This window comes from Cydia fagiglandana, chromosome 1 (genome assembly GCF_963556715.1).
Source record: "Cydia fagiglandana chromosome 1, ilCydFagi1.1, whole genome shotgun sequence".
Taxonomy (NCBI): domain Eukaryota; kingdom Metazoa; phylum Arthropoda; class Insecta; order Lepidoptera; family Tortricidae; genus Cydia; species Cydia fagiglandana.
This window is the reverse complement of record NC_085932.1, coordinates 284894-298004: the sequence shown is the minus strand read 5'-3', so window position 1 is coordinate 298004 and position 13111 is coordinate 284894. Positions and strand designations below refer to the sequence as shown.

General features: G+C 39.2%; 2 protein-coding genes across 2 annotated transcripts; one reads left to right on the top strand and one right to left on the bottom strand.

Moving 5' to 3' along the window:
- The first annotated feature begins 5830 nt into the window (after positions 1–5830).
- LOC134669158 (uncharacterized) lies at positions 5831–8745 on the top strand. The gene has a single exon (XM_063526717.1). The coding sequence runs from the start codon at positions 5980–5982 to the stop codon at positions 6451–6453; it is 474 nt and encodes a 157-aa protein (XP_063382787.1). The 5' UTR covers positions 5831–5979; the 3' UTR covers positions 6454–8745.
- Positions 8746–9317: 572 nt separating this feature from the next.
- On the bottom strand, positions 9318–12657 carry LOC134669068 (chitinase-3-like protein 2). Its single transcript, XM_063526630.1, has one exon. It carries the CDS (start codon positions 12530–12532, stop codon positions 11294–11296), a length of 1239 nt encoding a protein of 412 aa, XP_063382700.1. The 5' UTR covers positions 12533–12657; the 3' UTR covers positions 9318–11293.
- Between the last annotated feature and the right edge of the window lie 454 nt (positions 12658–13111).

The window sequence follows — 13111 nt, the reverse complement described above, 5'->3', positions numbered from 1 at the left end:
CAATAACATAGAGATGGCACGGGGGGGAGGGGCCAAACGACCGAACGAGATGCACTTATAGAAATTTCAGTAGGAGTAGCAGAGAAAGCGGTATTATTGCTTGTCCTTGTCACAGTCTCACTTTTTGTTTGTTACCCACCAAAAATTAAGTATGGTTTATGGTGGGCAACAAATAACCCGACCGAATTACGTAGATTGGTTTTGGTACGTTGTGAGGAATGTTAAAACGTGTTTTTAATATTATCGCTTTGCGTATGTTTTGTCCCTCACGGAGGCACGCGTATAGTTCATCTATGTAATACTAGGTCTATGTCCCACGGATATCCTCATGCCGGCTACATAATACGTAACGATAAATCGTTGCGATAAAACTGTGCAGTCCGACTGTGCAGATAAATCGAACCGTGTGTATGACAAATCGTTGTCGATTATCGTAACGATTTGTCATACACACGGTTCGATTTATCTGCACAGTCGGTCTGCACAGTTTTATCGCAACGATTTATCGTTACGTATGTAGCCGGCATCAGGGAAGATCCGTCGGATCTAGGGTTACCAGATACAAATTTGGGATAACCATAGGCGATTTTGGATTTATGGACATAAATTTGAATATTAACTTTCACGTTTTGTACACATATTTAATTACACAAATTAAACACTGAAACAATACAGCTATTTAGTTGAAATGTCGGAATTTAAGGTACAAAAAACAATGAAATTATATTGCGGTAGACCCCTTGTGTAATTATAGCTGGTCACGCAGATCTTGTCAGGAGAAAAAGGCGACAACATTTGAAAAATGTAGGCGCGAAGGGATATCGTCCCATAGAAAATTTGGATTTCGCGCCTTTTTTTGTCAGATTTGCTTGACCAGCTATATAGTAGTGTACCCTATGATGGGCGTGGAACCAGTAATGGGACAAAAAACCACAAATCCTGTAAAATAAGTGTCTAAAAGTAGTTTATAAACTCTGCCTGTATATTATCATAAATAAGAGTCCTAGAGCTGTTTCAGTTTGATTTTTTATTAAATTTGGTTGTTTTTTAAGAAATTGGCATAGACATAATATATATATAGACGTAGTCTCAGCGAGCTGTCACTGTTGCCACTTTTGTTTAGTGTACGATTAACAATGAGGCCCACGTTGCTGTAGCCATGTCGATAAAGTCATATCGATAAACTATCGACATTTCTTGCAATTTTAATTTTACTTCAAAGACTTAACGATACCTAAAATGACCAAAAACGCTTTTATTCTTTATTGTGGTTATCAGATCACAATTTTATAGTCACGCCCCAGCAGGGAACCAAGGGAAAGTTCAGATATTTAATTAAAATACATAAATACCTCCTAAAATAGGTGTTCCGCAATAATTGAATTATATTATTATATTATAATATATTCATTATCCATTAGCATTTCAATAATGTTTATGTTTAACGAAGATATTGAAGCTTCAATTAATCGCTATTACGTTCCGCTGTGTAGCGTTTATCGATATATAACATGATTAACATCGACTTTTCACATCCCTAAAAGAGCACACATATACGCTTTTACGCACACATACACAGGGTGGGCGCATCAAGAAAGGCAACACTTGATTTGAAGTCCGCCTTGTCAACAGTATGGTTGTCCTTTTTTGACAAACGGCATTTTAAAAGAGCGAGGTGAGAGAAATGATACTAGTTGCTGCGTCGTGAAAGAGAACAGAAAAGGTTGGGCCCTTGGAAATTGGCGTCAACCCAAAAGTTGTCGTGTCACTGAAAAAAAATACCACTACGAATTCTTAACAACTTCGCTAAGAGAGGTGAGTTAATTTATTAAATTTTAATTAATTAATACTTGACGAAAACTAGAATGTGTTTTGTTAATTGCATTTACCATGAGATAAGGTATACAACATACTATGTTGTGACTCCACAGATGTAAAAAAATAGTGGTAGAGTCTGTGCGGAAAGAGAAGAGTCGTGGCAGAAACGGGAACTAACATTTTAAATTTTATATGGCAATCAAACCTTTGACACCTGTCTTGTGAAAAGTAAACAAACTTCTGTCAATGTATATTTTTATTAACAAAAACCGCAAGTTTTATGTATAAAATATTTTCAAAACACGATAAAACCGTACATAAAACCACAAAGAAAATTATATTTAACATTGTTCGGTTTTGTCAGCGGGAAGAAAACGGCTAAAAGCCGACTATCGACTTAAAAAAATCGCGGTACGTGTTTCCGCTATTCGCGGGTATTGATGTTGTATTTAAGATTAAATAATTACCTATTTAATAAGCTCCCTAAGTAACTTGTCTCCGGTACATAATCGGTAAGTATATTCATTCAAAATATATTAAATTTCATAAATATGCAGGTCATTCATGATCTTTAAAATAACTGACAAATAGTCTTGATACTTGCCATTTTATGCATATTTGTATGTAATTTCTTTTTCAGGATTGTGTAAAAGTACCTACGGTATCTCGAATAAAAGACCGCTAAGTAGGTGATATGCAAGAATTCGTAATCTACGTGCCGGATTCAAGCACATCCAGTTCAGATGAAGATAGTTCTATGAGTGTCCCTGGTTGTTTTGAAGCTAGCTCAAACATAAGTGACATTGAATATTTTAATTCAGACTTCGATTACAAAGAATAAAACTTTTTCTAATAAAATATTTCTTTATTTGTAAGTTCGTTTACTAGGTTCTGAATAAAACTTTTTCTAATAAAATATTTCTTTATTTGTAGGTTCTTTTAGTTACGAAATTATATTTCATACTTTTGACTTTTCGGCGAAGTAAAATATCGTGAGATGAGAGAACCGGACATATCCCAATAAGGCCAACCTACTTATGCACTATTTTTATTCATATTCATATTTATTATTAATAATGTACACATACACATTACAAGTCAAGTTTACAATGGGTGAAATATATCCCAGATAAAATTACAGTTGTATTGCCCAATTTCTACCCGATCTACCCGGTTTTAATAACTGTTGGACTGCACAGATTAGGCAGTACATAAATGAGACTCGTATCTTGTTTGGTACTAAAATTACAGGTGTATTGGGCAGATTCTTAACTAGTTTTAGCAGTTTTGTCAATCGCAGTCACTTTTTAGTATCTGAGATATAAAAACAAGTGTGTTTTAAAAAGAAAACTAGTGCCTGCGCTAAATCAGAGGATTGAGTTGACGAGCCGACACCACCACAGGGCCCAGTTTTATAAAGTTACAAGTTACAGGTTACAAGAGTACAGGCTACAGGCACCTGTAATGCACTGTACGGCTACAGGTGTTTTATAAATACACATAGATAATTACAGTTGTAAAGCACCACGGTCAATCTCGATTACATGTGAAATTTACAGGTGCGAAGGACATCACTATTTAAAAAAAATGTCTGTCATAGAATTCATAGATACTCTGTGCTCTACTAAATGCTGTGTTATTGTTTGCTGTTAAGTATTGGAAAAATGGCAAGAAATGAAGGAGAAATCGAGTGGTTGAGAGCGGTGTTTGATGCCAAGGATATACTTTTCGGGCCGTTTTCAGATTCAGATTAAGTTAGATTTAATGAAATTTTTACCTAATAAGTAAATAAGTACTGTTTCACATTACAATGTATCGTTTCGGTAGTGGCTCAAAGATAAGTACGCTGTGTATCGAAAATTGTGAATAGTACACTTTACCATAATGTGAATGCACTATACTTAAATAAAGAGAGGAATGCTAATAAATCAACGACAAATATCGGCACCAATCCCTTTCCGTTTCCTAGTAGATAAAATAAAACGAATCATCAATAAAATCAATATCAAACATATTGTCACTTCATTTCCTATTTACTATATATTTCAGATACATTAACAAAAACTGATAAGGTCAGTGCATGGAAAAGTATGCATGCCCTGGCGCAATCTTTGGTGTTAGTGCCTAACAATAAAGAGTACAGTTTAAAATCTCTCAGAAAACGAATAACTTTAATTAAACTTAAGAATTACGAGCAAAAGAGCGAATCAGATACACTACAAGTAGCTGCTGTTGTGCTGTTACAGGACTCAAGACGTATGTCAGTTTTTGTTACAAGTTTACCAATCTACACTTGTAATTTACAATATTTTTATAAAACGCTTGTTCGATTATGAGTTTAAAACTATTAATCTCCCATATTTTCGTCTATGGTTGAGCTACAGGCACTTGTACCTGTAACCTGTAAAATTGTAACACGGTACTTTTATAAAACGCAAATTGTAAAAAACGGAGGAAGTGTTGCCAGTAAACGCCTGTAAACTTGTAACTTGTAACTTTATAAAACTGGGCCCAGGCTCCGTTTAGTAAGCCGTGGTAAAAAACCGGAACAAAAGGGATTCAAGTATCATGACCTTTAGCGTCGTACTATAATCACGTGACCAGTGTTGTCAGCATAGCAAAAACCATAAAATAGCACTGGCGCGCCCTCAAATCCCACGACTCTTCTCTTTCCGCACAGACTCTATTTGGCCCAATCCCATTATAGGAGCTGTAAAACTGCATACCTCCTATAATGAGACAATTTACATAATGATGCTTGCCATGCCATCATTTCATGTTTAAACAATACAGAAGTAAAATGTAGTTACGAAATATGTCAACCAGGAGGTATGCTCGGACTTCGGATAAAATAATATCGTTTTTCCAAACTTTCATTTAACTTGCCCTGTTAGTTAGTGTGGGTCAAATCTTGGTAGCCGAGTTTGAGCCACTTTCCGATTTCCGATTGAGTTGAAATTTTGTATTCGTAATTAAATATGCAAATCGGATGATAATGCAATATTATGATAACATGGACCAGATCTGATGACCTATTTCAATATTTTATACTGATAGAGCAGTGTCCATTACTGGGGGGCCCATTACTGGAGCTTTGGTGTCCATGACTGGAGAAAAATAGCATAGTTTTAATTTGTTAAGTATGTGGAAACTCATTCCAGTATCTTTGATACAACACGCCTGAAACATGAAAGACGGATAGGACTTTCATCTTTCAATACGCTAAGCGGTAGACCATTCACATGTATTAGGGTAATATCACAAATACTCCAAATTCCCTCTTAAATGTCCCATGACTGGTGCTGTTACTATAAATATGTAAATTTGAATAATGTACCTTTTTAGTACATAATAGAAAAAATCCTAACATGTTAGTATACATATAATAGTACTACAGTACAGAAAGGACACTTCCTACAAACCGAAGTTTGACAGCGATTCAGAGACGAATCATGCTATCCCTTTCTAATGTATGGCACTATCCCTTTCGGCTATTTAGGGTTGTCAAATTTCAAGTGATTATCTTATCAGTGTGCAGTGGTCGTGCACGCAAAAGGACGTCACAAACTACTAAGAAGATACTAGTCAACCCTAATAATTGCTTGGAGCAATGCTGAGCCGAACGGAGCCGAGTTTGCCCGAAGTCACGTCTCCCCTAAGTCCCCTGAGGCAAAGTAATGTCTCCCCACTGATTCCGGCCGCATTCCTGACAAAGGGTCAAACTTGGTAACGTGGTAACCCATTGATTGGGTAACCCTAAGGTAGTCGCATCCGTTCGCAAAATTTTCAAACTTGCTGCTATTTGAATGAATATTCATGTAACTAAACGCTATCAAAATTAATAAGTATAATTATGAGTTTCAGTTTGTTTTGAATGAATTAAATTAATAAATAACTTGCTAATATCTAGTGCAAGCACTCATTGTTATTGGTAATGATTAAAAATTAATTTTAATTCTAATAAAACAAATTGGATCGAACCTACTAGAACGGTAAAAGGAAACTAAACGCACTTGAAATAAAACAAAACGAAATGTCAATGACGTCACGTTGGCGACAGTCGCGTTCTCATTATTTTTGTTTCGCAATTTTTAGAATATCTGGGTTATTTTAGCGCACGGTGCACAAAACCAAACGGGCACCGGAATAATCAACGGAAATATGGACAATCAGTACTATTACAAACTGATGGCGAGTTATCTGTCCAAACGGAACTGCGACGAGTCGTTTATGAGGTATTTCTTTGGGAAAACTTCGACAAAGAAGACACCCGAGGAATTGGAGCGGGCGGACGAGCGCAAACGGAGGCTGCAGCGCGAGCGCTCGCGGCGCTACCGCGCGCTGAAGAATGCGAGACGGCAGAACGAGGGAAGCGAAGAGGCGGCTTGGTCGAAGCAGCTCGCGCCGCCCGACGACGAGCCGAGCGACACGGACGAGCCGCCGACGCTTTGCGACCTGTCGTACGAGCCGGGCTCGTCGGACTGCGCGTCGGACGACAACTCTGCGCACTCGGCGGCCAGCGAGCCCGTCGCCGCGCCGCCCGCGCTCAGCCTGCGCGAGCTGCTCGCGCAGCCCAACGCCGAGCTGGACTACCCCACCGTGCACAGCCTCATGTTCCACTGGCTGCAGACGTAACCGCCCCCGCGCCCGCGCCCGCTCCGCTCCACTCGCCACCCTACGTTACGTACTGAACACAAAGGAAACGCGCGGAGTGCGGTAGTGACACATATCAATGCTTCAATAGTTCACACGAGAAGACCGAGCCGTCCTGTTAATTTTACTTATTAGAGTATATGATAACTTTGTCATTAGCTTGTAGTCGCTCCCACGCAGCGAGGCGCTGCTCCTGTGGGATCGGATTGTGTCAAATTTCCTGACGGGAGCAGTTTTTTGGTAATATATGATGTTTCATGTAATCACCCAAACAATTCACACTGAAATAATTTAGTAATTAGAAAATTTCGAGCTTGAGCGAGCAGAATTTTGCGAAGATGACTGGTGGAGTGATGTTGGGTGGTTGCATGAGAAGCACTGCTGGTGCAACTAGTTGTAGAATATTCCATTAGACAATAAGTTGTTATAAGTTGCCATATCCTATTACTTAGATACTCAACTATTATATATGATATAGAGAAGTATATAGTTACTATATACCTATAGTTTGTGATATGAATGAATTTACAATTTGTGTGAAATCTACAATGTTAGCTAGTATGGTAATGTTAGGAGGGAGCCAGGGCTCCAAGCACATTCCTTGAGCCTCGTTGGTCAAGCTTGAGTCACATTGGCAACAAGTACATATCTTACAACTTCAGTCCATGGACATAGTATTTTATAATGGACAATAATGCATAATATTACTATTGTCTGTAGTAACTCACATACAGCTTGTAAGTTTTACTTACAGTCTATTGTAAGTATGCAGCATTTCTTCAAGTAAGATATTCATATTCGCCTATGCATGCTATAGTTCGTTTTTTTTAGCATAAGAAATAAGGTAAACAATCTTGATGTCTTTAATGAAAAAAGTCATTTAAAAAATAAATTACGGCAAATATGTAACAATTATGAATCTTATACGATCATTTATATTGTTCTGCTTTCATAAGTAATAGTTTTTGATTTTTAAAAAGCGTTTTTCAATTAAAAGACATTTCAAGATCGCTTACCTTCTTGCAAGTTCTTTCTAATGCTAAAAAAAACGAACTAATGGGGGAGGCCAATGTCCAGCAGTGGACGTCATCTGGCTGATATGATGATGCATGCTAATAGCTAAGTAAAACTTACATGAGGTAGTGGGCATTCGTTTTGGTAGGATATTTTCGGTTAGTGTAGTTTAGGGTCTCCAAACTTATTTTCCCTAAGGGTTACACTGTAACTGGGTCTTCTAGGCAGTTGTTGCTGTCGCAGGCCAGCCCAGAAACTCACCTGCTTCCATTCTGCAGGCCAAATAGGACCATTCTGTGCGCTGTAGTCTGGAGACCCTAGTAGTGTAGGCTATTGCAACTAACCCATCGCTTGCTCCACTGCATTTAACACACGCTTCTCAGTAGCTCTCTTTATTAATAAGTTAGATTTGTTAAGTTTCTCGGTTGCTTTACAGCTAGGCCGGTTAGTATTTATTTCTGAAAATTTTGTATTTTGTAAACCTTTTTTTATTATGATAATAAGCTCTTATACCTGCATGCTAGTATATTCAGTTGCATTATCAATTAATTAACTAGTTTTTTAGCATTTTTAGTTAAAGAATTTCAAACTGCTGTCCCTAATTTTTAAAAATATTTGCCTATTGTCCCTCAACTCATGGTTCATTTGAGCCTTAAGCTGTACAGATGATATCTGAACAGAGCACAAGAACATGAAACAATACACAAGAAATATCCTAAAATTTTAATAATTTACTCGGATAGACCAGCATACACGACAGTTTGAGCTTAGTTGTAAGTAGGTGACAGCGCATCTGGAGTGGCCACTGCGGCAACTTTATTTTGGTTAATACCTATAAATAATTTGTGTACCATTACCACCTACTACGAGTGGTAACAACTGGGATGTTTTCTCATCTGTTAGCACTGGGTGCAGTTGTAAAAAAACTTTATGATACCACTAGGTATCATTGATATCAACTTAGTGCTAACAGCTGGTTTGTAATTATTTTCACTTTCTGTTATCATCAGTTTGCTATTAAATCCATAAATGTTCTTCATACATGTAAGACAAATGACAATGCAATATTACTGGCCTAGGGCTGGCCAGATCAGAGCCATATAGAGGCCATATTTAGTTTTTTTATAGATCTGCTGCTGGTTAAAGCCGCGGCCGGCCGCCAGGCGGCGCTAGTTGCCTTCACGAATATTAAGTATAGTTTGTAACTAACATGTAGGTACTGTAAGGTAGTGCCATATTAAAGAGCTTCCTATTTTTAAACAGGTCTTTTATTTATACATTAAAGTAAAACTTCAAATAAGTACGTTCATTTTTTAAGGTAGAGATATAAGAGATACTTGACTATGGTCACCCATTCGCGTAGCGTCCACATTTTCTGAGTTGCGAATAATCGTGTAGGTACCTAGAGTGTAGAGGTGGCAAAACTATATTAAAAAAATTGCATTTCGTTTGGGACAGTCAGCGCGATTCGGGAAATGAATTAGAGATTAACTAGATACGATATAGTAAAGATATGTGACGTCCCACGGATAAAGGTACCTTATGGCGGTTGGCGCTTACACTATAATATTGCGGCGCTATGCGACGTAAGCGCCAGCCACCATAAGGTATTTTTTGCCGTATCGCGGCACCAGCCGCCAGAAGGTACCTTTTGCCGTGAGACGTCACATATCTTTACTATATCGTATCTAGTTAATCTCTAATTAATTTCCCGAATCGAGCCGAATATTTATTCAATTATATTACACATTTAATTACCTACCATAAAATTGTACACTGGTAACATATAGGTAAGTATTATGGTTTTATATTATGGTATAAGAATTTAAGACATACTTACAAAATGTATATCTTGAAAATTATAATGTACTTATCTATTTACATTGAAATACACTTGAACTTAACTTTCATACCGGATGATGGTCATTGATGTGATAATAATTACTCTAAACATAAATTATCATCAGCATTACAAATACAGATACTCGTACAGTACGATTAAATTGATAAAATCGCAGATTATAGTTAGAAAATGCGTCATTTAGAATGTAAAGTTTCACAGGCAGTATTCTAGGTATAGCGACACTTGAGCTTTGATAGCTCTTATTACTTTGTAATAAGGTCTAGGAACGATCAGTCGTGTCGACTATTTGTATGATGCAATCGTCACCCACACAGGTGTGCTCAATGTCGACCACATCCATCTATAACATATATTATGTCGGATTTGCACTTAATGTGGGCTTGGTATGCATAATTTATTACCTTATGTACAGGGTAGGCTAAAATAACCGAACAATTTCAATAAAAATAAATATCTTACACATATCGACCTAGTCCCACAAAGCTCAATAAAGCTTGTATTGTGTGAGAGATACATAATAGATAGACATTGATAAATCCATCCAATCCAAAACATCCATAACTCAGGAACAAATATATGTGATGAACACATAAATAACTGCCTTTACCAGGAATCGAAGCGGGGACCTCCTGCTGCATAGGCAGTCTCACTACCTATAGCCAGTATAGGCGGAGGTCGTTAAAATTTTACCATAGATCACGACACGATATCTTAATTATAACAACTTTTATTCAACATATCGTCAGATCGGTCATCAGGCCACAGCCAGTTATTAGAACTTGAGTAACGTATACAAAGAAGTGTTTATTTCTAAGAAGTTTTACATCATAATGGCACCCTTTATCGTAACTATTTATAAATGCTGAAATGGTAGCTTTTGCTACTATATAGTAGCCAATAATCTGGGGCCCATTCGAGGTATCAAACTGGCGATGGCGGGTATAACCTAGGACATGTCCACTTTCCTCAATCATGTTTATAAAATCTGCCAGTCGTGTGCTAGTCACGCCACACCTAACACTTTTGCGACTCGAATTGGCCCCTTGGTCGTTATTACGATAGCTTGCAGAGCTCATCAAACCAGTATAAATAGGAGCTCTGATTATGAATGGATTCCATTCATTTATTATCAATGAATTCTATTCATAATGTATCCAAGCAATTTGGCTTTGGCAGCTTGCTAACACTGGACTGGTCAGTGTGTGATGCCCTCGGTCAGCTCATGGAATAACATTCACTTCTGTTAGTGATTTGTGGGAGTCCATTCATTTGCAACTCGCAATAGCCAGATCTCACACGAATCACGAACCAAATAGTAACAATAAACATGTTGTTTGCACATCACAGCCTCAATACTCCGCGCTCCCGCTATGCGGTAAGTCATGCATTTCATCACAACAATTACAGCAGTTCAGTTTCCAAGAATAGGGTAACATATCTTAAAGTGGGTCTTGAATTGCTGGCCATTGCCGATTTTACGACAGGTTACCCCATTTACGTAAAGTCGGTTGGGGCAAGGGCAACTCCAGAACACCTCTTTTCTTAGCAAAGCCAATACGTCACTTGTCTCGCGGAGGTGCTTGCCCAAACTGACTTTACATGGATTATCAAATCAAACATATGTGTATCAAAAAACCACTAATAAATTACTAAAATAATACATAACGTTCTTATAATTTCTCTAGTTAATTATAAGCGATTAACATAACGCTGGCGGCGATGCGCGTCGCGCGCGCGCTCGCGCGGAAACCTTGCAGTAAACGGAACAGTACTCGTAAGGCCGGCATTCTGTTTTTTTCGTCGTAAAAGTTAATAAGTCCGCACAATGCTCACGCCGCGCTCGCTCGCCGCGACCCGCGCGCCCACGCGGCCCGCGGCACTCCGCCATGAAGTCCAGCGCGATGTACAAGATCACCTACGTGGCTAGGAAGAAACAGGTACCTATTAAATCAGAGGACCGTTCAGCGCGCGACGGACGGCGGACACGAGCGGCAGAGCCTTCAGCCCACAGACATTGGAGTAATCATCAGCGTCAAGCGAGTATACCATAGCCCCGCGCAGCCCCAATCGCGCTGCGAACTCAGCCTTCCTCGCTACACTTTCTTCATCATCATAGGAGAGCCACTCAGTCCCGCGGTGCGCGTAAGGCACCGCCGCGGCAACATCCCGCGACTGCTTCCCGCCAGGATGTTTCACAAACTGACACACATCCGGATATGACACAAATCCACCAGCGCCTAGACTGCCCGGCCCCACTGCCGGACTACCTGGCAATGTGTTACCTGGATTTACCAGCTGAAATGAGTGCCCGTATGTAGGAATCCCAACTACAAGCTTTTCCGGTGCTAGCCCTTTAGCGAGGTACATGTGCATTGTGTAGTTTACATTCAGCGTGGAAAGGAAGAAACGCTGCCCCGGTTCAGAATACAACGGGGAGTTGAAGCCAGTGAATGGAGTCATTTTAGTGTAGAAATGAAAATCGTAAGTCATAACATTCACAAAGTCAGTGTACAAGTTTAGTTGATCATAATCATATGATGCATCGGCAATGGTTTCCTCTGCCACAACAGCAACTGTCAGTAAGTAATCTCGCTTTTCTCTAAGGTACTCTGTTCGGATCTCTCGAAGCAGCTGGGAGAAGTGTTGCCGCTGCCTGTTGCCAGTCGGGAACTCCCAGTCCAGATCTATTCCATCTAAGGTATAGTTACGGAGGAGACTTTTGATGGATCGAATGAATTGCTTACGAGAAGCGTGATTGATTACCATGTCGGCGAAACCGTTCTCGCCAGCGCCTCCTACAGAGACAAGCACCTTCAGGTTAGGGTTAGACTTTTTAAGCAACACTATTTGGCGTATTGCGGTCAACTGCGGCGGGTCCAAGTGCAAGGTTTTATTGTGCACACTGGCGAAGGCTACATTGATGTGTGTACACAAGTGTGGTGGTATGTCTCTGGGCTGCAGCGAGCGCGCGTCGTGAGGCGTATTGTAGTAGCAGACGAGCGCGGCCGCGGGCGGCGGGCGCGGCGGCGGCATCAGCAGGAAGAACGACAGCGTGATGCCCACGAACACCATTAGGCACTGGGCCCAGTACAGCGCCCGCGCGTGCCTCACCAGCCTGCCCTCCACCTTCCGCACCTCGACTAGGTCTCCCTCCTCCAGGTTGCTATCAATGTTCTTCTCCATATTAGAAAATTAAATGCTTTAAAGGAATGTTATTGTCGCCATATAGGCGTGCGGTCCAATTGTTATGTAAACAAAAAAATATTGATAACGTTTTACGCACTGTGTATAAAGAGATAAACAACAAAAACTGACTGACAGTCTGACATAAAATTATCAATAAAGACGTCATTAGTTGAGTTCATTTCATTTTACGTATAGTTGCTAAAACGTCACCGTCGTCCTAATACATCCTCATACGTCATATTTTTAACAATTTCAAAACTTTTTATAAATATTCATTCATATAATATATTTTTAATAAATGAAATGCTCATTCGAAATTGCAAACTATGAATATAATGATATTAAGGTATCAAATTCCAATGTGTAAAAAAATAATAAAATATAACACAACAAGTAGATTGCGCAATACACGTCTGAGTGGGATGAACCGTAACTGACGTTTACGAGGGTCGTCTTAATACATTAACCTTGCATTGATTTCTCCATAATTGATATTCGCGTTAACCCTGATCAGCCATATACGCATAACGATTACTTTAATAAAGTTTAATATATTTAAACTACATGCTTTGTCAT